The following is a 27,673-nucleotide window of genomic DNA, read 5'->3' on the forward strand; positions in this document are numbered from 1 at the left end:
GAACCCAGCCTTCCCTCTGTTTCTAGGCTATTTTATTCTGCCAGACACTTCTGTCACAATAAGCTACCTCATCATACCACTGAAAGCATTTGGGCTGAGTGACCCTGAACCAAAAATAAACCGGTTTCTCCGGTAATTCTACAGTAGCTGCTGCAGTAACAGAAAGCCGACTAATTTGATAGACTTGATACTTTCTCAAACCTCTGTCCATGAACTCAGAGACCAAGGCAGGTATCAATTACACAAGATGACAGACATCTTGCCTCTGTGGAGCTGCTCAATGAGGCAAGCCAAGGCTTCTCCTCTTCCTATGGTTTACTGCCCATGCTAACATAAAAATATGCCTTGGTTTCATAAAGTGCTTTAATATTTGAGCAGAAACAGATGAACTTTTCATAACACATATGACAAAATTAATGAAGAAACAAACTTATGTAATTATTAAATTACATGCTCAACCTGTTTAGGGGGGAAAAAGTCCTTTTCCATTAGAAAAAATGTAAAAAATCAGAAAACACTAGAGTTTGTCACTTTGCCAACATCGAATAGCAGGGTTCTGGGCCACACACCATCTGGGTAAGAACAGAGAGGTTCTAATTCTAACTTGAACACAGCAGTGATGTTGCATTCCATTGTTACTGCTGACCTCTTAAAACTCAAGGTGTTGGTTAGGTGTGATAAAGTGAGCAGCTTTGGAATGTTTCATCCTGAGTTTGGGCACTTGTACTCACTTGTGAACCATACTCAAAGCAAACCCTGCCATCTTCAAAACAGCCCACGATGCCCTGGCAGCTATGAAAAGACTAAACTTGAACATAATATTTATATATATATTAATTTCTCAATGTCTTGCAGTAGAGTAACTATGTGTATTTTGTACTTGCATATGTATATAGGGAGGTTAGAGGTCAATGTTTTGTATCTTTATGGTAAGCTACCCTACTTTTAAATTTTACTTAATTTGTCAATACTCTTGTGTGTGTGTGTGTGTGTGTGTGTGTGTGTGTGTGTGTGTATGTGTGTGTGTGTGTCTTATACCATACTATGCAGGTGGAGGTCAGAAGACAACTTTCAGGAGTCAGTTCTCCCCTTGTGCATCACACTTCTCCCTGGGGATCACACTTCATTTGTGAGGCTTGAACAATAAGCGCTTCTACTCACTGAACCATCACAATGGCTTACACCCTTATATGAGACAATGTCTCTTCTCACTGACTAGCTGGCCAGAAAGCCCCCGGGATTTAACTATTGTACATGCACGTGCACATACACACATTCATAGTCTCTGTCTCTGTCTGTCTCTGTCTCTGTCTCTGTCTCTCTGTCTCTCTCTCTCTCTGTCTCTCTCTCTCTCTCTCTCTCTGTCTCTCTCTCTCTCTTTTTCATTGCCATGTCTTGATTTACATGAATACGAGTGCTGGTGCTAGAGATCCAAACTCAAGTCTATGTACTTGTGCACCAAACCGTTCCCCAGCCCCTAATCCAAGCATTAATAAAGCCTGGTAAGGGGACTTCCTTTCTGGGTCAACAGAGTAAATTAGCCTTCTGCAGGTCATACAGTGTAAAAACACTCCGTAATAGTTTGCATATAATTCTAATGTTCTACTGGTAGACCCATTCTCTCTGTGAACATCTGTGCCTATATTAACATTTTTGCAACAGAAATTCCTTGTGTGGACAAAACAGTAAATCCAGATACAACAGATGCATAGTCTATGACAGCGGGTACCAAGATGAAAGCATACTTACATCAATAAAAACGCTGCTGCAAGGACCTCCATATAAATATGTTTAAGATAGTAGTGAATTAGATTAAATATAATTACTATATCTTTGAGACAGGTTCTTGCTGTGAAGTCCAAACAGGCAATCCTCCTGCTTCAACCTCCTAGGATTACAAGACTACCACTATGCCAAGCTTAAATTACTTTTTGGATAAATGTTTATATTTATTAGATTGTTTAAAAAAAACAACTCTGAGATATAAAAAGCATTTTCAGCTTAGAATGGCTTAAACTGTATTTACAATACAAATTTCAGAAAAGACGTTTTCTCTTTCTACCCTGGTCCATGGCGAACCTCTTCTGAAGCAGCATCCCATTGGTTCTAGCTCACAATTTCCAGTGGTAGAGGTGAAAGCTGAGAACTGAGGCTGTTTGTACTAATATATAGTGACTATTTACATAGTCATTCAGCTTGAAACTGTGCCTGGGACAGGCTGGGGACACGGTGGTGATTAAGAGCTAACATGGAATTTGACCTCTTAGTGGTGAGGAGGCAAGCAAACAAACTCACACCTGAGGTTTTTTTCCATGGACTGACTGCTCATCAGAAGACTTAGCCTGCCTCAGTGTTTTACCCACCAGAGGGATTTCTGCTGCAGAAATGAGCACTCTAAACAAAAGGAAGCCAAGCCACCTGTCAGTGAGCAGCTAGCTGGTCTGTGAGTAGACAACCAGGAACTTCACTTTTAGGCTTTGAGAACTATGAGATCAAGTCAGTCAAGGAAAGATATAGGACAAAGTATCCAGGCATTATGAGAAAAGACCATAAAAGGGAAGGGAAGGGAAGGGAAGGGAAGGGAAGGGAAGGGAAGGGAAGGGAAGGGAAGGGAAGGGAAGGGAAGGGAAGGGAAGGGAAGGGAAGGGAAGGGAAGGGAAGGGAAGGGAAGGGAAGACAAGGCCGTGTATGTCAGGAGCTTTCAGAAGTAGGCTGCCAAGACATGACAAGCACTCAAGCAATACTATCCATCACTTGAATCATATTTAATTTAACCGCCATAGTAGCTGGAACAAGAAAGAATTCTTGTTACAGAGGCAACAGTAGCTCAGATCCCACTGTGCAGGGGCAGGACATCTATGATCTCAAGGCCAGCCCATCTCTCATACCAATCTAAACCTTAGAGAGTTCTGCCTGGATCTGCCTCTGCCCTCAGATTCATAGAACGAGCCATCCCTTTTCCACATCCTGTATAACTGACAGCTACCCTGTCTGTGCCCTTTGCCCTTTGCTAACGTTTCAAGATTCTTGAAAAGGCTTGGAAATCTTGAGCTTTTAACTGCAGCCTCATTAATGTTCAGCTCATTAACTTTAGCTGCCTAGTAAACGTAGAGATCCTATAGACTTAGACTATCCCAGTAAACTTAGGGATCCTATAGACTATCCTATAGCCTTAGACTATCCTAGTAAACTTAGGGATCTTATAAACTGTTATCTATGGAATACACTATTCTTCTCAGTACTCCGTCTCTCCCAGAACTGATGTTTACTTTCAACATGTAATCAAAACTAAAAGCAAAAATGTTCAGCAAGTCAACGATGTAGCAGGCCTTCTATTCATTACACTAATCCAGTAATCAACCTGATATCAATACATTTGCTATATAGGTTAACTAAATATCTGCTTAGTTAATTCAGTCTAGAATTTTCCATGGCTTAGTACTAGTATTTATAGAATCTAGTTTACAGGTCACTTTGTTTGTTGTTAACTAAACATTTGCCTGGCCTTAGTGGTCAACCATGGTTTCTGAGATGTAATGAGTAGATTGTGCTTAGGATTTCAACAAACACTTGAATTTACCATACTGCATGCATTCCAATTTAATGCTTGAAAACACAAACGCATTAAGAGAAGCATGCTGTGGAGAATTTGTAGATTAAAAAATAGGCTAGTATTGAACTGGCCTGACCCAAGGTGTTCCTTATGAAGGTCTTGCCTCTTGCAAGGTGCCTTTGCTGGGCCTAAGAGCTCTGAAGAACTTACCTCTAGCTTGGCATCCAGGTCTGCATCAGAAGCAACGACATGTTCATCTTCCTTCTTCCCTGTGGCTTTGATAAAGGCCTGCTTCGTTTCCCAATATTTCTGTTGCATCTTATTGACAACTGACTTATCTTGAGCAAACCGATCCTGCAACTCCCAGGAATAACTGCCAAGAACCATAGAGAGAACCTTATTCATAGCCTTCAAAGGACTTTCAGGGATTGAGATATTACACTACAAAGTATTTTAGCTAGATATAATGTTCTAATGTAAATTTACATTATTGATAAACATACAGATGCTCTCTTAGGGGGTTATTATGCCTTGAAAAGTCAATGAATTCTAACTTCACAATTTTAAAAGTTAGAGTGAGAGAATTCTGAATCTTTTAAAGAATTTTATTGAATGTTAAATTTGGAGCAGAAACTGAGGTAACAGCCAACCAGTGACTGTCCCAACTTGAGTTCCATTCCATGTGAGAGAGCCAACCCCAGACACTATTAATGATACTCTGCTAAGCTTGTGACAGGAGCCTAACATAGCTGTCTCCTGAGAGGCTTCATTCATCAGCATATGGAGTTAGATTCAGAGACCCACAGTCAAACATCAGGCTTAGCTTGGGTATCTTATGGAAGAGTGGAGAGAGAACTGAGCAAGCCAGGGGGATCAAGGACACCACAAGAAGACCTAGAGAGTCAATTGACCTGAGCCCATGGGGGTTCACCGAGACTGGGCCACCAGCTAGGGTATGCAGGGGCTGGACCTAGGCCCCTACACATTTGTAGCAAATGTTCAGCTTGGTCTTCATGTGGAACCTCTAACCAATGGGGCGGGGGCTGTCTTGGTCTCTGTTCCCTGCCATTAGATCCCCTTCCTCCCACCTAGATTGCCTGCTTGGGCCTCAGTGGGAGAGAATGTGCCTGGGACTAAAAGTCCAAAAGTCCCCAAGAGGGGTTTTTTCCTTCTCTAGGGTAGGGGCAACAGGGGGAGGGATTTATAGGAGTGGAATTGAAAGGAGAGGAGGGAGGGGGCTGTGATCCAGATGTAAAATGAATAAAAAATAAATTATTGGAGAAAAATAATTCTGCAATTAAAAAAATATTCTACAAAAATAAATTTAAAAAAGAATGTGTAAGAAAATCAAGAACACCAAAAGAACGTGTCTTAGTTTGGACATCCTCCTTCTGGGGGTGGAAAAAGTGACGCCTAGGAAGCCAGTTAACTAGCTTAGGCAGCCCAGTGAGTCAGAGATAAGGACAGACAGCAGCACATCTCTTCACACCTCCATTATGCCGCAGTGGGTGACAGCAGACGAGCAGATAAGGGACTGAAAAATAGCATGTCTAAAATCTGCTGCAGAGGCATCTGAAACTGTCAGGCTTGCAGTCAGGGAGAAGAATGGTGGCTGGGTCGGGGGAAGGGAAACGTGGAGAATGGCTAATCAAGTCAGAAGGCTTCAGTGATGCGGAATGAGTAAGTTCTGGAGATCTGCTACCCCTGGACCTGTAGTTAAACAATACCAACTGTGCACTTCAAACTTTCTTAAAAAGTATAGATTTACTACTAATCATTCTTAGAATGATAGTCAAAAAATTAGATTTTACAATCTGTCAACAGATCTCTGGGTGTCAAAAAACTAAATTCTTTGGCATAAATGTTGAAAATACAGATAGGAAGTCGTCCCTTAGGAAGACTGCAATGAAAAGCAAATAAAAATATGCGAAGAATTAGAAACATAATTGAGGATGACATTGGATTCCATTAAAGAGATCAGAGTGTCCCAGATACTGAGAAGGTTTGCTGTTGCTGCTGTATCCCTCCTTCTTGCTGTCCTCATCCTTTCCGGTTCAGTTCCAGCTACAAAGGCCCACACAGGGCCCCTGAAAAATCCTTCCTCCTCCCACTCCAGCCCATCACCACATTAGACGTGCCGAGCTGATGTTCCAAAGAGTAGCTGCTTTAAAATACTGTAGCAAAATGCTCATACCTCAAACTTGATTTATACTCATTATTTGTGAGTTTATTATGTTTACTTTCAATGTCAAGTCACATGTTTGGTCTTAAAACATCAGAAAAACATGTCTGATGATGTCCTTAACGAAACTTATCTTTGGTAAGAGAGGTAGGATTATATGAGCGTGCTAAGGTTTACTTCTTATCTTTCTTCATTAGGGAAGAGATTTATTTTGGTTTCTTATTAGAGAAAATAAGACGAAATATTTATACCATGTATGAAAAGGGTGACATTTCTACATAATGTACACATACTGTACACAATTAAAAGACTGGAAGGTTCTAGCTCAAATAGGGGACAATTTTAAGGGAAATGAGATTCTAAAAAATGAGATTTTGGATGGACTTTATTAGATCTTTTTCTTTCTTTTTTTGTTTTGTTTTGGTTTTTGGTCAACGATTATATATCAACAGAAAAAAAGTTCCACCTGGAGTAGAAAAGATGAGGGTGCTGTAGAAATCTAGTAAATACCATCATCTAACAAATGGGAACCTCAGGTTTCAAAATGTTAAGGATCTTGCTCAAAGTCACACAGGATGAAAAACGAGGTCTTACAATCTTCAGCAAGGCACAAAGCTGAGTACTGAAAGGGCTCACCTACATCTTGGAACATTCCAGGCTCCAAATGGCTAACTACTGAGCATCCCAGGGCATGGCAGTCACTGTGAGGGTGAGGAGACAGAACCCAGTGCATGGACATTATGCGGCAGACTGTAATAAAACTGTCTGGCAACTGCTGGATGAATGGCCAAATGAGAATGCTCAAGGATATAAAACACTACAGCCATTTATCAATTATGTCTTAAAAACTTACTATAGTTATAAGACATAAAAAATTCTTTTGAAGTTTAAAGTGTAATAGGATAGAGGACTTTGACCCTGATATTTTTTCTTGGTAAGAAGGGAAGAATTAAAAAAAAATATATTTTTATATAGCTGTTTTAGCATATGAAAATTAAACTATTTTTTTCATGACACAAATTAAAGAGAGTGAAACTTGACAGCTTTCCAGTTGTTTGGTCACAGGTTTACCATGCTAAGACACACCAATTAAAGGACTTCTAAGAGGCCTACATGATTCTTCGATGTGTTATAGGCACACACATGACGGAGCTAACATGAATACCATGTCCAAAGGTGACTGACTTCTCAATGCTCACAACTGATGCAGCAATGTCTACAATTTAATGAAACTGAATAGTGCATGATTGTATAACCATTCTTTAAGCACCCTTCATAATAATCTCCAACAGTGGAAAAGAAACAAGATAGTAGCAAGAATGTATCAAGCTACTAGGTTACATAAAGTGGTAGTAAAAACATTATCCCTAGATTCCTAAAAGAAGGTTTACACCCAAGGGAGTTTCTTAGCAAATACAAATGACATGAATATTTATAATATTCTTGTAACTGGAAAATAGATAGCTGGTTATTTACTGCTAACGTTGCATGATTGTTCCATTTCACTCTCATTTATCGAGCACAAACCATGCCGTTTGCCTTTAGCATTGTTCAGTGTGAAAAAGGGCAACAAATTCCTTACCATTTGTGTCCTGACATGTTTTCTTCTCTTTTCTACTGCTGATGATTTGAGAAGGGGCAGAGAAAAAGCATGATAGGATATGTTCTATTAAACCTGAAATAAAAAGAAACACATTGAATAGTTAAACTACATTACATCTGTCCATTAATTTGAGACAATATTTTCGGTGTATCCCAGACCTAGCTGCATGATAGGCAACGAATACTATTCTGCAATACGGTCAAATACTGGTGTCAAAAATGGTTCAGCTGGTTGGGGATTTAGCTCAGTGGTAGAGCGCTTGCCTAGCAAGCGCAAGGCCCTGGGTTTGGTCCCCAGCTCCGAAGAAAAGAAAAAAAAAAGAAAAAAAAATAAAAATAAAAATAAACAAAACAAAAACAGGTTTCATAAGACTGTATCAATTGTGTTGTCCTCTATACAAAGCTTAAAATAATAAAATAATACCATATACCATTGATATATGCCAATATTGTATGATTTTTTTGGAGATATGTTTCAAAGTTTTTAGTACTCATCCTTTTTTTTTTTAATAAAACATACAGTTGTTTGAAAAGAAACAAATACCAGCAAATAAATGAGTCCAGCTGTCATGAGGCCAGAATTCGGAATATGGACTTGAACCAACAGTGCATGTTAAAAAAATCACAATTCTTAAAAAGACAAAGACATATATATATATATTACATATAATATACATATAATATACATGTATACACATACATATGTATACACACATGCATACACATGTGTGTATCTGTGTGTCTGTATGAATGCCCTGGTATTCACATATTAAAAACAGAGGACATTGAGGATAACTTTTCTACTTGTACCATCTGGGTTCTGCAGATCTAACTCAGGTTGTTAGGTGGGTAGCAAGAACCATAACCTGCTGAACTTTCTTAGTGGTCAAGTCTTATTGCCCTCTTCTTTTTAATGTTAAGTTAAATTTATTTTAACTGATACATGAAACATAAAAAATTATACATTCTAATGGAGTGCATATGCTGTTTTGTAGGGAGGGTGCAGGATATGGTTTGAGAGGGATGCAGAGTGCTTTCCGTTGTATATGGAACATCCCTGTTGCTTAAGACACACGGTGGGTATTATCATCTTATGCCTCTTCATTACAAAGGAATCATTTCATACTCGAGATCCTTAAAAGGTAAATTAGTGTTGCAGAAACAAAAACGGTCAAAAAATTAAAAGCTACCTCCCCAAAGACCCGATGGGATAGAGGTAGAGGTTGTGTGTGATATATACATCAGGCTAGCAATGTACTTTCATTTCTTTAGAATATGGGAGTCGCCTACGTCTTTGCCTCACTTCATGGAAGAAGTCTAGTCCCAGAGGCAAAGCTCACCAGCTGACCAACAGTGGTTCAACTTCCCTGGGAGTTCCTGAGAAAGAAAGGGCCTCTGGCCCAACGTAAGACCTCTGGCTGCCAGGTATGCATTTCCCATGTGTGCTAACACTTCTGGATGCCCTTCAGATCAACCGATCACTCTAATTAGGCTCATAGGAGTGTTTTTGTTTATTTTGAGTTGTTTTTTTTTCCTTTAAAAATGTCCTGAGACAATGACATTGAGTATTTAAATTCTTAGCATCAGGTATTGGAAAAAGAAGGAAGAATGGACTCTTCCTAGTATCTGAAATGACAGTAACCCATTGATACCTCGCTTTGTTTCTCTTCCTCATGGAGGGCATCCAGGTATCGAGACAAGTTGCCTCAGGAAAAACACTCGAGGTAAGTGTACTTTGTGGTCCTTCTGCATATTCACACAATGGGTACACTTTCAAGTTCTCTCACCTACACACACACACACACACACACACACACACACACACACACACACACTCCAAGGGTACAATCACTTAATACCCCCAACAATAATTACCATAAAATGCTCAAAAAATAAAATTATTATGCCTTCATTGAGTTTGCTTTACCATGAACTGTTAAGGGAATTAGTACTTTTTTGTGTGTTATTAGAGTAAAGCATTTTTAACTCATTTTTGGGATGTGCATTGATGTGTATGCATGTATGTGTGAACATCATGTGTCATGAGCTGATCACCTTGTTTTAGGAGACAGGATTTCTCACTGAGACCTGGGGATCACAAGAGAACCCCTAGTCTCTCCCCAGAGCTAGGATTACAAACACGTGCCACCATTCCTGACTTTTTATGTGGGTCCTGGGATCAAACTCACATCTTTGTGGGCTAGGATACCTCTTTTTCATTTTTTGACATGTACAGGACAGTATACCGCAGGACACTGCTACGCAACAGATCTCCAGAATGTCTTTTATCTTGCGTGACTGAAACCTCATCCCCAGTGAACTGGTAACTCATCAGCAGCCCCTGGCCATTGCCATTCAACTTTCTGATTGTGAATTTGATAACTTTTTAAATACCTCATCATAAGTGTAAACATGCAGTATCTGTGTTCTGTGATTGGCTCTTTTCACGTTGCACAATGCCCTGTAGCATGATAGAGTCCAGTCTTCCCTCCCCTTCCAAATTGAGTAGTAGTCCATTGCATAAACTCATGCGCCGCTGACAGGTTACTCCCACACTTAGCTACTGTGAATAATGAAGCAATAAACACATCTATCATATACTCCTCAAGACTCTTCTATTGTATAAGTATGGTTGATAATCAGAAGTGGGATAGCTAACTCATATGGTAATTTTTCTTTTCTTTTCTTTTGAGTCGTCTACAGGAGTTTCTACAGATCCAGTGTCTGCACTGAAAACTACTCCAACAGCACATCTGGCCCCAAGCTCTCTCTCCACAGCCTTGCCCTTCTGCGCCATTTTTCTCCAGGGGCCACACTATTAAGTACACTATTAGCTGACAGCTCCTACGGTTTTAGCTTTCATTCCCCTGATTATCAGTGACGGTGAGCATCTCTCTGGAGTCTTACTGACAATTCATTTATTTTCGTCATAGAAAGTTCTGTTCAAACCTTTCTCCATTAAAAAAAAAGACATTTCTGTTATCGAGTTCTTTGAACATTACAGCTACATGGTTTGTAAATGTTTTTCCCCCATTCCATAGACGGTCTTTGACTCTGCTTCTGTTGACTGCTTTGCTATAACATTTTTGATTAATTTCAATCAGTAAACTATCTATCCACTTTAGTTCTTTATGCAGTAACAAGTATCACTAAGCAAACTGCCTCTCCTATACAGACTCTGGACGTTTCCGCATTGCGCATCCTAGAGCAGTATTCCCCAGTGTTGTTGGGAAGCCACTGCACGGAGCTGTCCTGGGGTGAGCTCTAGACACTAAGGCTCCTCCCCTGCTGAACTAGAATTTCTGAGAAGGACATACTTACAACAAAGCTTACATATTAAAGTGAATTCTAAACATACTAAAGTCTATGAAACATGACTAAAGGCAAGGAACACCATTCAGGAAATGGGTCTTTCCTGAGCCAACACAGCATGGAGCAACAAAATCATGGATAACCAAATAGGTAAACCATGCAGGTATTTCTAAATAGCTCGTGCTAAAGCAGCTACAGAGTCTGCATCTCTTTCTACTCATGTTCAGCGCCACACACCACAGACAACTAATACATATCTGAGGATTTCGAGACCTAACCTAGCCCATCTTGCCATATCATTTTCTAAACTGACCGTGCCATTGACACGAGTTAAAAATCATTGTGGGGCTGATGACGTGTCTCGGGAGGAAGAAATGCTTGCCTTGCCAGCCTAACAACCCAAGGTTGATCCCTAGAACTGACACGCAGAATCAACTTTACAAAGTTGTCAACTGACCTCCACACCCATGCCTCTCCCCTTCTCATACACCCACACTGATAATAATAGACCAAATCATCATGAAGTTTCACTTTTTCATTTCTGCTCAATATTTTAGTTAAACAAACATTACTATGAAACAGGCATTACCTCTGACATGAAATGATTTGCCATCTAAATTTGCTCTGCCCAATTTAAAACAAAATCACTATTAGATACAATGTAGCTTAAAATGATCTGATAGCCATAGTAAGAAAACAGGTTATAGTGAAAATTAAATTATATACTTAACCTATCATCTCTAAAAACACTATTCGAAAAGGTAATCAATATAAAAATTCCCAGGATATATTTCACATTCATATTTTTGCACTAAGTCCAAGATATGCTCTATATTTTACCCACACATTAAATTTCAATTGAGGCTGGCCACATTAAATATTCAACAGCCTCTTGGGGTTAGGGATTACAGTATCAGAGGGTATACAATTAGTTAAGATGGGTATAAAAACATACTTCAGAGAACTAGAAGATATATGAATTTGAACAGACTCATATGAGAGGACCAAAAAGCTGTGCATCTGTGAATTCTCTTGCAAACATATTTCACCACAAAAGAGAACAAAGTTGTCAATAGTATGGAGTTGATCACAGACATGAAGACAAGGCACCAGTATCCCAGTCCACACACCTTGCCCAAGAGGATATCTGTGTTTTTTTTTTTCTCAAGGAAGGCAAAGCAGTTCACCGAGGACGATGAGGAGGAAGAGGAGGAGGAAGAAGATAGATCTTATTTAAAGACATTGGGCTCTAAGAGTTAATAATGACATATACATTTTTTTAACGTCAGTAAAGCAATCCTAGAAAGTGGGTAATGATTTCGTGGGCAGTGGGTTCTTGCTCTAAGACAGAGGCAAAAGTGAGGAATGTCCTTCTGCTCAGAGGTTAGCACCTGCTACGTGGATGATTCTAAGACAATCAACGTAAGCCCCTTGGATTTTCTGAGCTGCACCTTTATGGGGTTGCAATATGTTTGCTTCACTGCCTGAGGTTAGGCATTAGAAGCCTAGTTTCTTCTAGCTACCCCATAAGGCTGAGAGAACACCATGCACTGTGGGAAAGCCCTGGGAACAGGGAAGAGGAACACTTTATATATTGTATTAGGGTTCTGTGCAATTATGCCCATTTTCCTTCTTTATATATGCTTTCTGAAGAGAACTCTCAATTTGATTCCTCGAATATGAATGAATAAAAGACATTAACTACCCCTCCCCCATCTTTTAAACCACTTTCTGGGATAGGCATAAACAAAAGTCTTGGTTTTCTCCCTACAATAGTCTGAAGTTCACAGAATGCTACACACTGAAGGAGTCGGTCTACTCTTGCTGCCCTGGACCACGATACTGGATCCCTCTTGACAACATGATATGAAATGATATGAAAAAGGATATCTTCACTCTAAGCAGGCTGCCTTCAGCTGTGATGAACATTTGTTCTGGCCTACAACATTTTCCTATGAGTCTCCACGGCAGTGATGTTAGCTGGTGGCCCCTCTGATTATATATAAATTACAAAAATATGAATAATCTAAAGTTCTTGAACCCACACTCAAGGAAAAAGACAGACTGACCCCTATTCTACACACTGGTGTTATCAAACCACAATGATATTCGAAGGCAAGTAGCTTCTTCACGAGGGATATTTTCTAGGTGTGTCATGTTTCCCGCAGAAGCCTTCATGCTTATAATTCACCTTCCAGTTTCAGCAGTAGACTGTCCACTTGCAGTCAATGGGAAGTTTTTCTGCTAGATGAAGGTGGCAGATACAGAGATGGATCCCTTGGCTGTGTACCAAGCTTATGGTACCATGCCTTGAATTGCAGATTCAAAATTTTAATTTTCTAATTTATTCAAAATGCACCCATTCCAGATAAAAATGTTGCTATCTTAGAGCTCTTCAGTTCTATCATGCACGTCACCATTTAGGTCTCTTTGGGAAGTGCACCACCTTTCTTCCCATACCTACACACCATGTAGGAACAAGGTAGCATGCTAGAAGTATCCCCTTGGTAAGACCTCTCCTCTCTAACACCAGCACCTCTAGACCACATAGCATCAAATCTGTGACACAAATCTGTTCACATCTCAACAGTCCTGAAACTAGATGTGTGCTACGCTCATCACTGTCCTTCCAAGTATTTGCCAACCACTTTTCTTTCTTCAAGGAACATAAACAGAAAGCCTCACGGCAATGATTTCCTGCATCTGATGAAATATAGGACCATTATTTGCAATGAGACCTCTGTAAAAATGGCACATCAGTATATATCACATGTGCATATAGCTGCAAGGGAAGCCTGTAGTCAGAGGACAGTCAGTGTGGCCTGCCACAGAAAATGCCTGGCAAGACAAGAGCAAGTATTCAGTGCTAAAGCGACATTAAAGAGAAGGAACAGATCTACATAGCTTCTGAGCCAAGACATGGAGAATTAGTGGTTATGGTCTGGCAAAGGGTATGCATGTGTATGAAGGGAAAGAAATAAATAAAATTCTCTTCAATAGAATTATATAGTGGTGTGTGTAACCAACCATAAGCAGCTGTACAGTTTTTAAAATTCATTTCTTTCATAAGCCCAGACCTACATGTTCAGCCATCACTTTATGAAACTCAACTGTACCTAACTTTTCTTCAGTTACTGAGAACCACTAGTTGCTTTCAATGATCTAAACTAAGTCTACTTAATTCAGAGTCTACTTCTCTAGTGTGTAACTTCAGAATGAATGTTAGTCATAATTACAGACCTTAGGAATGAAGTCCTTTTTTTTCTTGAAGTGGGGACACAAGAGCCAGAGAAAATTAACGAGCAACGCTGCTCCCTGGGCTTGGAAGCATTAGAAAAGCATCAGGTGGTCTAGGCCTCAGAGTAAAACTGAACTGAGTCTGAAATACGTTTGGTAGAGAATGTTTTCAATTCCTTTATCCTAGACGTTTATCTGTCATTCTCCTGGGTGTCAATAGTGAGTTTTTAAATTTCTTGTAACCAAAAGTGTGTTTTAAGTATAAATATTATACTAGTTTAACTGAGAACAGTGAAAAACTGGAACAATGTCTTCAAGCACAATTAATAATTTCTGTTTTTAATATCTTGGCTCATCAGATGGTGTCCTCACATGTTGGGAAGGGGAGCATGCCGTGGAGGATGGATGGGAAACTGACTTAACCTTCCATCTTTTCACAAGCTAAACAAACGAAGATCGTTTTGACTGGATTTAGTGGGTGTTTTCCTCTCTCCGAAAGCACAGGGCTATCCTTCAGATTTCCGTAAGGTTACAACTACTTGACCATTTCAGTAGCTTCTATTTCTGGGTTTATATCCCCTGAAATGTTGTTTTGACATTTCATAAATTCACAAGTAAATGTGAGTGAGGCAGGATCATGCCTTAATTTTGTGAGTCAGAAAATCTTCCATGAGGAAAACAGACTTCTGACCTTATTCAAAGCAGCTAGGAATGGCTGAGTTTCTATTAACCTTTAGAGATGCAAGTCATTGCTAGAGTTGTATTTCATGTTAATGAGGGTCTAAGTATACTTAAAAACAATCTTATTCACATAATAAATTTACAGGGTCTAATTAACATGAATGATTCCACCAACACTAAAAACAACCTCCCCAAATAAATATATTTTAATGCTTCCCAAAGTGCTTCTGAATATCAGTAAAACCTGGTACATCAATGATGACACCAAAAACATGTGCCTCTCCAAATCGTCACCTACGTGGCTTCACCCACACTGGTAAAAATGACCAGGCGAGCTGACACCAGCATGCCTGAAGTCTAGAGATAAGAAACTGCACATCTTTTGTTTCGAGGTGAAGCAATTGGGCGCCAAAACAACCTGTTCACCCTTCTTCTCCTGCCTCAGCCCTGCTTTCAGTGGACGACCATAGGTGAAGTCTCCATTACTGAAAACATAGCAGCCGTACCAGGGGGCTGACACTTGCAGACAATAACCATGAAGGAAATCTGTAAGCGTGAACCGCAGAAGATGGCGTATCCGTCAATCGTGACACTAGAAACAGGAAAAGAGCCAAGAGTTGGCCTTTGCTGATGGAAAAGGTAATTGCTGAAGCTGGGAGGACTTGCTGTATAAACTGTATCTGCCTTGGACTTTATCAGTTTATATGACTTTCCAATGCTAGTTCAAGCGTGGCATGCAGATTTTAATCTGTACTTGTGGTGGTGTGTTGTCCAAAACATTAACCTGAGAAGGTGAAATGTCAAGGTGACAAATGAAGGACACTCTGGCAAGATACGCACATGTCCGAATAAACTTCCCTACGGAAACGCGCCTTTCAACTGTCAGCATCAGGCATCACTAAATGACCGAGCCAGATGTTACACTTAAGTTGCATTTCAATTGAGACTCAAATATAAAACTTGAAGGATCTTTCACGTTACTTTAAAACATGGAAACCAAGTCTAATTTTTCAATGAAAAGATAATTTATCATGTAAGGTTGTCCAATACAGCAGCCACTGGCAACTAAACACTGGAAATACAGCTAGTTAGAATTCAGAGGTGCTGTCTGTGTGAAACTCAGGTTGTTTCAAAGACTTAAGAAAATACAACAAGGTGGGATTACAGACTGGTACAACCATTCGGGAAATCAGTCTGGAGGTTCCTCAGAAAATTGGACATTGAACTACCTGAGGATCCAGCTATACCTCTCTTGGGCATATACCCAAAAGATGCCCCAACATATAGAAAAGACACGTGTTCCACTAGGCTCACAGCAACCTTATTTATAATAGCCAGAGCTGGAAAGAACCCAGATGCCCTTCAATAGAGGAATGGATACAGAAAATGTGGCACATCTACACAATGGAATATTACTCAGCTATCAAAAACAATGACTTTATGAAATTCATGGGCAAATAGATGGAACTGGAAAATACCATCCTGAGTGAGGTAACCCAATCACAGAAAAACACACATGGTATGCACTCACTGTAAGTGGATATTAGCCCAAATGCTTGAATTACCCTAGGTGCACAGAACACATGAAACTCAAGAAGGATGACCAAAACGCAAAGCTTCACTCCTTCTTTAAAAGGGGAACAAGAATGCCCTTGGGAGGGAATAGGGAGGCAAAGTTTAGAACAGAGACTGAAGGAACACCCATTCAGAGCCTGCCCCACATGTGGCCCATACATATACAGCCACCCAATTAGACAAGATGGATGAAGCAAAGAAGTGCAGGCAGACAGGAGCCAGATGTAGATCTCTCCTGAGAGACACAGCCAGAATACAGCAAACACAGAGGTGAATGCCAGCAGCAAACCACTGAACTGAGAACAGGACCCCCGTTGAAGGAATCAGAAAAAGAACTGGAAGAGCTTGAAGGGGCTCGAGACCCCATATGTACAATAATGCCAAGCAACCAGAGCTTCCAGGGACTAAGCCACTACCTAAAGACTATACATGGACTGACCCTGGACTCTGACCTCATAGGTAGCAATGAATATCCTAGTAAGAGCACCAGTGTAAGGGGAAGCCCTGGGTCCTGCCAAGACTGAACACCTAGTGAACAGGATTGTTGGGGGAGGGCGGTAATGGAGGGAGGATGGGGAGGGGAACACCCATATAGGAGGGGTTGGGGGATGTGTGCCTGGAAACTGGGAAAGGGAATAACAATTTAAATGTAAATAAGAAATACCCAATTTAATAAAGATGGAGGAAAAAAAGACAAAAAAGAGAGAAAAAATACAACAAAACAAAAAGAGCCAAACACAGCAAAATGTCTCATTAATAAATCTCTATTTTATGTTTGCCTTTATATGATAGATAAAACAAATATTAAATGGAAGATACCATACATATTTAAATATATGGATAATTTATATTTAATTTATTCTATGTACGAGATATATTTTTATACTTCATACTGAAATACTTTTATGTACTGAGTAATATAAAAGTTAATTTCATCTGCTCCTTTTAGTGTTTTAAGTTAAGAACACTTTACAACAACTAGACTGCTTCAAATCCTACCTGTATGCCTACCACAGTATTTTTACTGGATAACCTTGATGTAAGGCATTTGGCAAATCAGCAAAGAGCTTAAGCCACCAATATTCCACACTAAATACATGACACCTTTAATCTATTTCCTTCCTAGAATTGGAGATTTTAGTTGGTCACAGATATCATTAAAAAACATATACTTATAGATGCTAATCTTAAAGGGATTAAGCTACAAAATTATCATCCACCCCAATTTCCTAATTTTTTCTGAAAAGTCCAGTCTATTTTTCTGATTTATGTAAGATTTGTATGAGTTCTAGAGCAGATAGGGCACTAAAAGATCATCAAAAGTGAAAAGGTATTTGGGAGGCCGAGGTAGTCCAAGATCTGTCTGTGCTATAGCTCGAGACCCTCTCCAAATTAAAACCTGCAAAGTGGGCTGGGAGCTGTAGTGTCGTGGTGAAGGGCCTGCCCAGCATATGAGAATCTTGTAAGGCTCAATCTGTTTTTATACTGTTTTTAAAAGTATAATAAGCACCCCTTTCTATAACCTGACTATCTCTCTTTATATATTTATAAGTACACATATAAAATAGATACATATTTAGAGATGAAATGCATAGATACATCCATGAGGAAAACAGAGTAGTTAACAACGTGGAAAGAACAAGACTGTCGCGGCTGTAGGGACCACAGTGATCTAGAACTAAACATTGGCTTAACACCAGCCGCAATCAAAGGATGGTGACATAAATGATAGATTTTTGTTCTAGTTTAGTTTATTATTTAAAGTCTCCTAAAGAGGTTAAGATGTATCTCTTGACCGTAGGCTCTTGTAGCTGAGGACTACAGAGGATGTACGGATCACTTAGTCTAGCCTCCTGTTTTCACGGGTAAGGGAACTGAGGCTCATGGCTGAAGGAAATTTCCCAAGGCACAGAGTAAGCCTCCTTCATTACACATAGACGGCTGAAGTAAACACACCAGGGCGAGGTTTATAAAATGTCAATGCTGTGCAGAGGCCCAGTAAACAAGCCACCACAGATCCTTTCTCTGGAAACGGCACATATTCCAAGACTTTCCTTGGTTAAATTATGGTAACTAAATCTTGTTTGAGGTTAGGGCAGCTTATGAGCAAGGAATGGAAATCTTCCGAGTCAGCAACAAATTAAGAGAAAACAGTATTTTTGGGGCGTCCCTATTAACTGGGCCCTCTAGTTAATGTCATTTGAGAACCAATGCATGACACCTATCCCAGTTTCTTTCTACTTTCTCAGCGAATACACTCACAAGATTAAGTAATACGGAAGCCCAAAGCTCATACGGCAGGCAGGCTGGTTGCTTGGATGGGAATCTGGAAGGACAGGTCAGTGTGTGTACACTTGGTAGGGCTGGCCCAGTTACAATAACAAGGAAGTTACATGAAGCCTTCAGGTCAGCAGGACAGAGGAGAGAAGCAGGAAACAGGAGGGAGGGTCAGTCTGGCACCAACACGTGTTTCACTGTGAGACCGCTCAGGGCGAGGCCGAGAGCAATGGCTAAGACTCCTGGCCTCAGGCAGCAGCAAGTGGGAAAAAGCTCCCAGGGAGATAAGGGATAGTCTCTGCTCCTATACACAGGGAACTACGGCGGAGGACTTGCACTGGACACCTTCTGTTACAGCGCATGCTCTCTGTGCGTACTGCTCACTTCTCTAGAACCTTGCAGCACCATATGGCCACTGTGGTTCTCTATCTTCTTACTAAGAGTCACAGGGAGCCCCAGCTCTCTCTGACCTTTGACCACCTATTTTTCTTTTTTTTAAAAAATTATTTATTTATTATATATAAGCACACTGTAGCTGTCTTCGAACACACCAGAAGAGGACATCAGATCTCATTACAGACGGTTGTGAGCCACCATGTGGTTGCTGGGATTTGAACTCAAGACCTCTGGAAGAGCAGTCAGTGCTCTTAACCACTGAGCCATCTCTCCAGCCCCCTATCATTCTTTCTATTTCAAATTAGTTCACATCCTTTGCTCTCAGCTCTCTGTTCACATTCAATTCCCTCCTACTGCAAGGTACCACCTTCTATCTCTTTCTTGGACAATCACTGAAGGATTCCTCAAGAAAACACTCCCCTTGCTAAACTTTCCTAACAGCTCACTTCCTCCGTGCCCACATCTCAAATACCACTTTGTATACGCAAAGCCCCGCCTTAGCTGTCTTATGACACACTTTACTTGCTCTATTGACGTGATTTCCCATCTTTCCACTTTAATCACCAACTATATGCCAATGACTTCCAAATTTAAGCACCTCGCCAGCATATGAGGTCCACAACATCCTCTCCACCTCTATCTCCCTCTTCCCCCTTAAAGTGAGCGCCTGATTACCGAGATACACCCTTCCTCTCTGAGACGTCATACAGAAGTCCTCTAAGCTGTTCAAATTCAGCAAATCTAAAACCCAACCTTCCTTCCTTCCATTCCCACCCAGTCTCCATGCTGGCTGCCAGTACTACCTCCACCAGGGGCCTAACTGGAGAAGCTGCCATTTCTCTCTCATTTTAGACTCCATGCTCTCTCCATTATTTCTCCTCCAGCACATCTTTCCCCTTTCTGTCTACACAGACAGGCCTGTCTAGAACTTCTGAGGTGGCACTATTCCTGTGTCTGTCCGCTCCATTCTCTCACTCTATTTTGTGCACGGTTTCTGTAAGATGCACATTTGTTTGATCTGCTGCTTGCTCTCCAACTCAAAGTGCAGTCCTCACTGTCTCCTGACACGAGTGAGACTCTGAACCTCTTGGCAAAAACACAAGACTCCTTCTCCCCAACTTGTGCTGCATATCACAAAGACCTGCTCCTCCTGGCCATTTAAGACAGCGAGAGCCTCCCAGAAAATACTCTGTCACCTGGAAAGTCCTACTTTCCCGTCAGTTGGCTAACTTACAACATACAGTCCAAGAACCTCAAATGCCACCTTCTCAAGGAATTTCCATCAACCCAACAACATGCCTTCCACTCCATTTCTTCGGGGACATCCCCATCCTCCCCATTTAGCTGACTTGTGGTAGGAATCCCACTGTACTTATTCTTCTGCATGAGCTGTTCCATTTGTATCTCCTGCTGGTCCCTTGGCAGCTGAAACCCTCAACTTCATCTTTGTTTCTCTATCACCAAGCACAGCGCCAGCCAGTGCCGGACAAAAGGTTATGGTTGTAGGCGGTCACTAACTGCACACTTTACAAATGAGAGGCATCTAATACTATGCTTTCATCTGCAAGACATGATCAAGGCGAGGCCATTCCATTCCCATTTTGCATGCAAAGAAGACAAATTTTAAAAATACTTAGAAAACAATATCCCTCTTGGCCAGAGACTGGTAATCTCAAGTCAGGTTTGGACTTCTGACTTCCTGTTTTTAACTATTCCGCATCAGTGTAGGTTGAAATGAGGTTGGCTCGTGAGGCTAAAATGTAGTCTGAAATAACCACTGGCTCAGGTGCTGTTGGTCTGTGGCCACTACAGTGCAACTATACAGACGATACTTTCAAATGATGATGGACTCACTCACTATTAGGACTTCTACCATAGGGAAAAGGGGCACTGCTTCTCAGGAATGGCAGATTGCCCTCTGGCTAAGTGTGTCACCCAGATAGAGTCCAAAACGATATTACTTTCAAGCACCATTAAGCAGGCCCTCTTCTTGGAACAGAGAAGTGGAAGGGAGCAACAATGAGACAGAGACAGAGACAGAGACAGAGGCAGAGACAGAGACAGAGACAGAGAGAGAGAGAGAGAGAGAGAGAGAGAGAGAGAGAGAGAGAGAGCACAGTGACTGAATGTTTATCAGGTATGCTCCTGGAATGCTTCTCCCAATACTCCCACCACCCAGAACTCCAGGACCTCTCTGCTCTTCAATTAACACTGTCATAAAAATTAGTATTATTTGTAGGGTCAGTGGTCCATCAAGAAATTTTCACTCCTCCACAGCACTCTACTGCATTTAGTTGTTGGGTTTTTTTTTTTTTTAAATTTCAATCACTCTGTTTTTAATTTCATGTATTTTGGCTAATTACATTCTAAAATCAATGCCTGTGAGGCTCTCATTCCTAACACCTTTTAATATATCAAGGTTCTATTCTCTTACTGATTCCTCCAATGCTTTTGCCGTGACCCAGCATAGAACTGAAATTGATTCTGAGTTTAGACTGGCGAGCATATTTAATCTTTCCAGCTCATAGCTTATCCCCCTTCCCAGTTCCGTGGCTACTCCAAGTTATAAACTCACAAGAAAAGATTCAGAGCCAGGAGCCACACGTGAGAACAGGCAGCATTTTGCTTTCTGGTCCGAGTTACCTCATTCAGTGTACGATTTTCTAGTGTCATCCACTTCCATAAAACCATCACGACTTCATTTTCCTATACAGCTCAATAAGATCCAACTGTGTATATGGATCATGTTTTCATGATCTATTCATTAGTTGAAGGAAATGTAGGTTGTTTCCATTTTCTAGTTACTGTGAATAGAGCAGCCATGGCCTATCTGAGCACTTGTCTATGCATTAGGATGCTCAGTGCTCTAGGCATGTGCCAAGGATAGTAAATCTGGGCCATACGGTACATCTATTTATAGACTTCTGAGATTCTTCACACTGGTTTTCTGAGTACCTGCGCCAGTTTACATCCAACAGTGAATAAGGATCTTCCTTTCCCCACATCCTAGTCGGCATTTACTGTCAGTGGTTTTCTTGATCTTGGCCATTCTAATGGAGGTAAGATGGACTATCAAAGCAGTTTTAACATATGTGAACCCTAAAATGTACATTATTTTGAGACCTTTCTTAGGCTTTTTTAAAGTTCTTCTGAGAACTCTATATTATTATATTATATTATATTATGTATGGGTTTCTTCTTTGACTCTATTTTGAATTCTTTATATGTTCTGGATATTAATCCTCTATTAAATGAATAGCTGGAAAAGATTCTCTCCCACTTTGTGGTCTCAGAACCTAGGGAAGAGCCCATGACTGACACTTTTCTGAGCTAGTATAAGTCCTAACTGCATGCTAATTACTTATCCTTAGTCCCACAGACACATGTAGCTCTCAGACCTAATCAAGGAAGCTTCTTTTTTGCAGCAGATGGAGATCATTACGGAAATGCACAACTGATCAAAACGCCAAGAACAACTTGCTGTGGGGTGTTCAGCCCCAAATGACAAATCTGTAACACAACACCCTACACCTACGATTCAGGAAACACCATGGGATTGGGGTGGGGTGGAAAGATTTTACAAGCCAGAAGACCAAGATGTCTCCTGCAAGATTATGTCTTTTATGATTTATTACAGGAAAGCCACATCCATGAAATCTCAACAATATGGTGGAAGCCTAAACAAGACCTAAACAATGACAACATCAGTTGACAACCCAGGGTAGATAGGGGACATATCACCAGACCCTGCCTCTAGATGAAGAGTTACAGGCAGCTAAGGACTTCAGAGAGGAGGGGTTTTAGTTTTCTTTAGTCCCCCGGTTGATTGGTTGATTATCCAATATCATATGGTCATTCCTAAATACATACATACAAGCAACACTAAATGGATTCAGTAGTTACACACACACATCACACACACACACACACACACACACACACACACACACACACACACACACACACACACCCATCATAATTAAAAAAGAAAATCAGAGTATGCAAGGTTGTGGGAGGAGTTGAGATAGCAGTTAGATAGGAAGTATGATCAGAATACATTGTATGAATTTGTCAAAGGATTAATAAAAATATCTCATTAAAGAAGGGAAGTCAACTTAGAGGATGAAGGGCACAGCATAGCAGGACTTTTCACCTCATGGTATCTGGGAAGCAGAGTGAGAGACCAGAAAAGAGGCAAGACCCCATACATGTGCAATTTTGAAAGGTATGCCCCCATTGGATCACTTTTTCCAATCAGATCCTTCCACTACTGCCTTCAGATTATGAGTCCATTAATGAGCTAGTCCCTAAACCCTATCTTTGAAGATTACATTGGTTCCCAAGCCTTCAGCATGGGAGTCTTTGGAAGGGATTTCTTCACAGGCTCCAAACCTGCGGGAACCAAGATTCAAAGCCCATGAGTTCTCTGTGCTCTTCCTTGGTACTAGATGTGGTTGTAGAATGAAACACAATGGACCGAAAACCAAGAAAAGTTAGCAAGAAAAGCTTTCACCTCTGTGGACTGTGGGGTGTGAGGTTACATGAGGCAGATTCTGGATGGGCATGCAGGCTAATAAGGCTCATAAACTTTACAGTTTTCCTTTCTCTTCCTTTGATCACACATCTCTGTACCTGATAACGGTGAGACATCAGTGAGTACTGGCCAGTCCTATTGTTGCTACCTGTGGCTTCCAGATGTCAGGATGACCCAGTACAATGGGGACGTGTTTCCTGATTGGTATGACCTATCAGCTTCCCCACCCTCTCCTGTGGGCTTCTGTAACACAGGGTTCATGCTCAACACAAGTTTACTCTGCTAGATCTTGCCACAGTTGGCACTCACCCTTTCCACTGATAAAGCTGCTTCTACCTGGAGATTACAATGCGCTTGTATCATCGGATACATTGAAAATGGTTACATTGAAGATTTTCTCCTGGGGAACAAGATTCGATGTGCTTTTTACAAGTTTAGATGCAGAAATAAAGATGCTCCGGTACCAGAGCAGTCAGACGGACACTTGGACCCAGCAGATGGAGGGAAGTCTATAAAATCATAGGCAATTACCAGCTGGTGTTTTAGCTCAGTGGAGGATCAAGGGTCAGTGATGTAATCTCAGGCTTCTCCACTTCTTACAAGTAGCAGAACTCCATAGTTTAACTGCTGTGATTCATTTTTCTTCTTAAGATTCATTTTTAATAACATCGAACCATTTTCCTAAGTAATGAGAAATGATATTATAAAATAACATCTCCTGCGATCAAAATGCACGAACTGGGCTAACCCCAAACATGTGTTTGAGAGACTAAAGATCATAAACTTACTTTGACCCTATAGTATTCTCTACAACCATGTCTTAAAAATAAAAGCTGAGACCTAAAGAGGGGAAAAAAATAAAAAAACAATTCGGAGTGGGCAGTGAGATGGTTGGGCGGGCAAAGGCATTTACGGTACGGTCTGGCAACCTGAATTGAACACCAAGAACCTACGCAAAGATGTAAAGAGACAACCAAAGCCACAAAGTTATTCTCTGTCCTTCACATGTGGGGCATGCAAGTGTGTTCACACATCATGCACAGACACGTAAGAGTGTGTGTTGAACGAAACATTTTGGAGCATGAATTTCATAATCATGTCCTACTTTATTCCCTAACTTCAGAGCAGTTGGGATGACAGATTTAAACCAGAGGATCATGGGAGCCCATTAAAGAGACTGCCGAAATAAATACGCATACATGCGGTAAGTTATCGCTTAAAGGACCAAAATGGTCAGTAAATACCCCACGTGTCTTCCTCCATTCACAACCACTTTCAAATCAGCTGGTAATGTCTTCTCCAAGTCTATGGAATGTTTAGTTAGCGGTCATTCAGGTTGATGGATAAACCCTTCCTTGTGCTATTTTCAATGCTATCTAAAAATGGAGAATATAGTCTCCTTTCTAAACCTTAATACCCCCCTCCCCGCCCCAAGAGACCACTGTTATTTGCCAACATTATGGGGCGTTAAAGGCCCCAAAGAGAAGTTGAGCGGTTTTCGGACTCTACAAGTCAAAAGGTAGTGTGAAGGTTAAAAGGGAGCCGCTTGGGAGAAAGACTGGCACAACAGGATATTACTTTCAGAGGAAACAGGAGCTGCATCAACCCTGGGGCAGGAAAGGCGGAGTCAGCAGCACAGCACCCGAAGAAACCCCGCGTGCCAGGGATTGCAAGAACGCGGCGTGCTCAGTGACTCTTCCTAGCCCGCAGGGGCCAACCACAGGCCTCCTGGCACCAGTCATTACAAAAAAAAGGTACCCAACGGCTCTTAGCCGTCCCTGCCAAAGACCAGCATAGGAAGAACAGCAAAAGTAAACGTCAGAAACCGCTGCAGGTGAACTTGTCAACAAGTCAGCTATAGACACAAATCCCTATCCACAGGGGACCTAGGAGGGGGCATAGGGTAGGCCAGCACCCGCTCAAAAGGAGGCCGGACGCCAGTTGGGAAGCGGTTTGGGTGTGGGCGCAGGTGCTCTCCCGTTTCCCTCCCGTTCCCTGGGGGCTGACGCACGCTCCTAGGACGCGCGCATCCGCTATACATCCAGGCCCGAGGGAGGATCTGCGGGTGGAAGGGGATGATGCTCCTCCCGCACCCGGATGGGAGTGGGGGGGGGATTGTGGATGAGGTGACCCGCCTGGAACCTGCAGCCCGCAAAGGGCAGTAAAGGCGGCCTTGGCTTGGCGCCCCCGACCGCCCCAGCAGCCGGGCGTCTCCCGCGGCACCATGCAGCCCGCCCGGCTCGCCCCAGCCCGGGCCCCAGAGGGCAGGTACCTCGGAGCCCCGGCCCCCAGGAGCCTCTCAGCGGAGATCGGAGCGTCCCTCCAGCTCCCTGCGCCGACGTCAGCGTCAGCACTGGCGAGGGAAGGGGCGGGGAGCGCAGGAAGCGGTCCTTCCTGCAGCGGCCGCCGCCAGCCGGAATAGCAGCCCGGAGCCTGTGCGCGCCGCAGCGCAGCGCAGCGCGGCGGCCGGAGCAGGCGCCCTCCCCTTCGCCAGAGCCCGCCGCCTCCCTCCCGGCGGGGACAGCGACAAGGGACCGCTCTCTGCAGGACCCAGGGATCCCAGTGGGAGAGGACGGTGGTCTCACCTTGTTTGGGGCGGATCAGGGATGAGAGGCGTGAGTGTCCCTCTCTCTACTCCCTGGGGTCTTCCCGTGACCCCCATCTCTAGGGTACCCGGCTTTTGGACCTGCTGCTAGAGATGACCCCGCCCCTGCTCTCTGGCAGGTGTTCCACGTGTCCATAGCATTCGCGTCACAATGACCCGACTACAGGTGGCTGACGCAGAGAACACCCCAGAGTTCCTTCCTCGGGTTGTGTTAAGGGTGCGTGCTACTTTATAGAGTTTGGTGTCTTGAATGGACAGGAGAGTTCTTGAGGTCAGTGCCAAAGCAGTCAGAGGTTTGTGTCTGGAATCCAAATTTGGGCCTAAAGGCTAAAGGCTGTGTTAAGAAAACAGCTGGGTATGTATTAACACACCTGTTTTTCATATCCATATGACATATCTGTGTCTTATACGTATTTTCGAAACAGCGTTTCATCCCTTCTAATTCTTTGTCACAAAAACCAAACCCCAGTTTCTGGAGTACCTTACATATCACAGGAAAGGAGTATCAAATAATGTTTCCTAATGCTGTCTATACTAATAGAAACACCAGGCACATCTCTTCTTTGGTATCAATAGAGAAGTTCGTTGAATGATCGCTGCTAGGGACAGCTTAGAAGGTGGAATGAAAAATTAATAAGCAATGGTGCAAACCACCTAGAAATCCACAGCTAACCTAAAGGGTTGTTTCCTGGGTGCCAAACCAATACTGTATCCTTCACACTGAATCTTTCTGTGGCCCAATATGGTGGTTAAAATTATCCCTGTTTTAAGGGTGAAGATACTGCTCAGAATTCCCTACAGAAGACTGATGGATCTGATAGCATTGGTGAAGAACCAGGGTTGAACCCAGGGTTGGTTGTCTGAACCAAGAGACCTCACTTAACCTCAGGAGAGAGTGGGGTTTAAAAGATGATTAGGGAATCACTCAGCATGCACAAAGGCCAGGGTTTGATCCCTAGGAAAGTAAATAAAAATGTCCAATCATAGTAGTTGGTTTTTTTTTTTTTAACAGAACAAAATGCTATGTTCTCCTAACATCAGAGATACTCTGAAGCATCCAATTTCCTTTGACTCCACTCTTCATACCGGGAGCAATTTATCAATTACACGAAACTATAAGAGTTCCATTCACTTATCAAAGATTGGTTTTGAGGCAAATACGTTTGTCACAAGAAAGCCAGTAGGTTGTCTGGTGTGTTGGAAGGGTTCCCTAGAAGCATAGTTTACTGGGACCTAAGCACTGAAAAGAACAAAGTGGATTTATATAACCATTTATGGGCTAAGGCAGATACCTTGCCCAGGAGTCAGAGCCTGTCACAGAGGCTGAAGTTTATCCCTTAAAGATACTACGTGCCAGCGAAGAGCCTACAGGGTGAGAGCAGTGTCTAGCCAGTGTGACCAGAACGCCCCTAATTCCCAGAGACTTTCAGAGCACACCTTAAATGACTTGTCAATTTACTTGATTCCTTTTTTTTTTTTTGAGGTGTGTTCTTGCTACATAGCCCAAGCTAGACTGGAACCAGAGATCCCCCTGACTTGGATGGATACTGAGGGGTTGGATGATAGGATGTCCTACCATGCATAGCTTTAAGTGACTTTTCTTCATCTTCAGTCTTGGTCTAGTACTTAGGATAGTATTTGAGGAATGGAACACTTCCTGCTCATTCTACATCATCCCAGTGTGTACTTTTACCTTTCCACTTAAAAATCCTTCCGAAC

The 27,673-nt window shown here is 41.9% G+C and overlaps 1 protein-coding gene and 1 long non-coding RNA gene across 16 annotated transcripts in view; one reads left to right on the plus strand and one right to left on the minus strand.

Annotated features, from left to right (window-relative positions):
- Positions 1-26,006, minus strand: part of Ica1 (islet cell autoantigen 1) — a 141,515-nt gene extending 115,509 nt beyond the window's left edge. For 2 of the 12 annotated variants that reach the window (XM_087659430.1, XM_087659424.1), the window contains exons 1-4: positions 25,935-26,006; positions 23,659-24,030; positions 7,318-7,410; positions 3,764-3,926 (exon numbers count right to left, since the gene is read on the minus strand). In XM_087659430.1, coding sequence (XP_087515556.1) covers positions 3,764-3,926; positions 7,318-7,334 — 180 coding nt within the window. In that variant the 5' untranslated portion in view covers positions 7,335-7,410; positions 23,659-24,030; positions 25,935-26,006. 12 annotated transcript variants of the gene reach the window in all.
- Positions 2,300-10,325, plus strand: LOC102550643 (uncharacterized). Of its 4 annotated transcripts, none has more exons than XR_015686373.1 (4): positions 2,300-2,443; positions 8,610-8,762; positions 8,919-9,061; positions 10,031-10,325. It is a non-coding gene; the product is annotated as an uncharacterized LOC102550643 (long non-coding RNA). The 4 variants fall into 4 exon arrangements; XR_015686376.1 differs by having other exon boundaries at positions 9,017-9,061; positions 10,041-10,325; XR_015686374.1 differs by having other exon boundaries at positions 9,026-9,061.
- Positions 26,007-27,673: the final 1,667 nt, after the last annotated feature.

The sequence above is a fragment of the Rattus norvegicus genome, chromosome 4 (genome assembly GCF_021556685.1).
Source record: "Rattus norvegicus strain SHRSP/BbbUtx chromosome 4, alternate assembly SHRSP_T2T, whole genome shotgun sequence".
Lineage (NCBI taxonomy): Eukaryota > Metazoa > Chordata > Mammalia > Rodentia > Muridae > Rattus > Rattus norvegicus.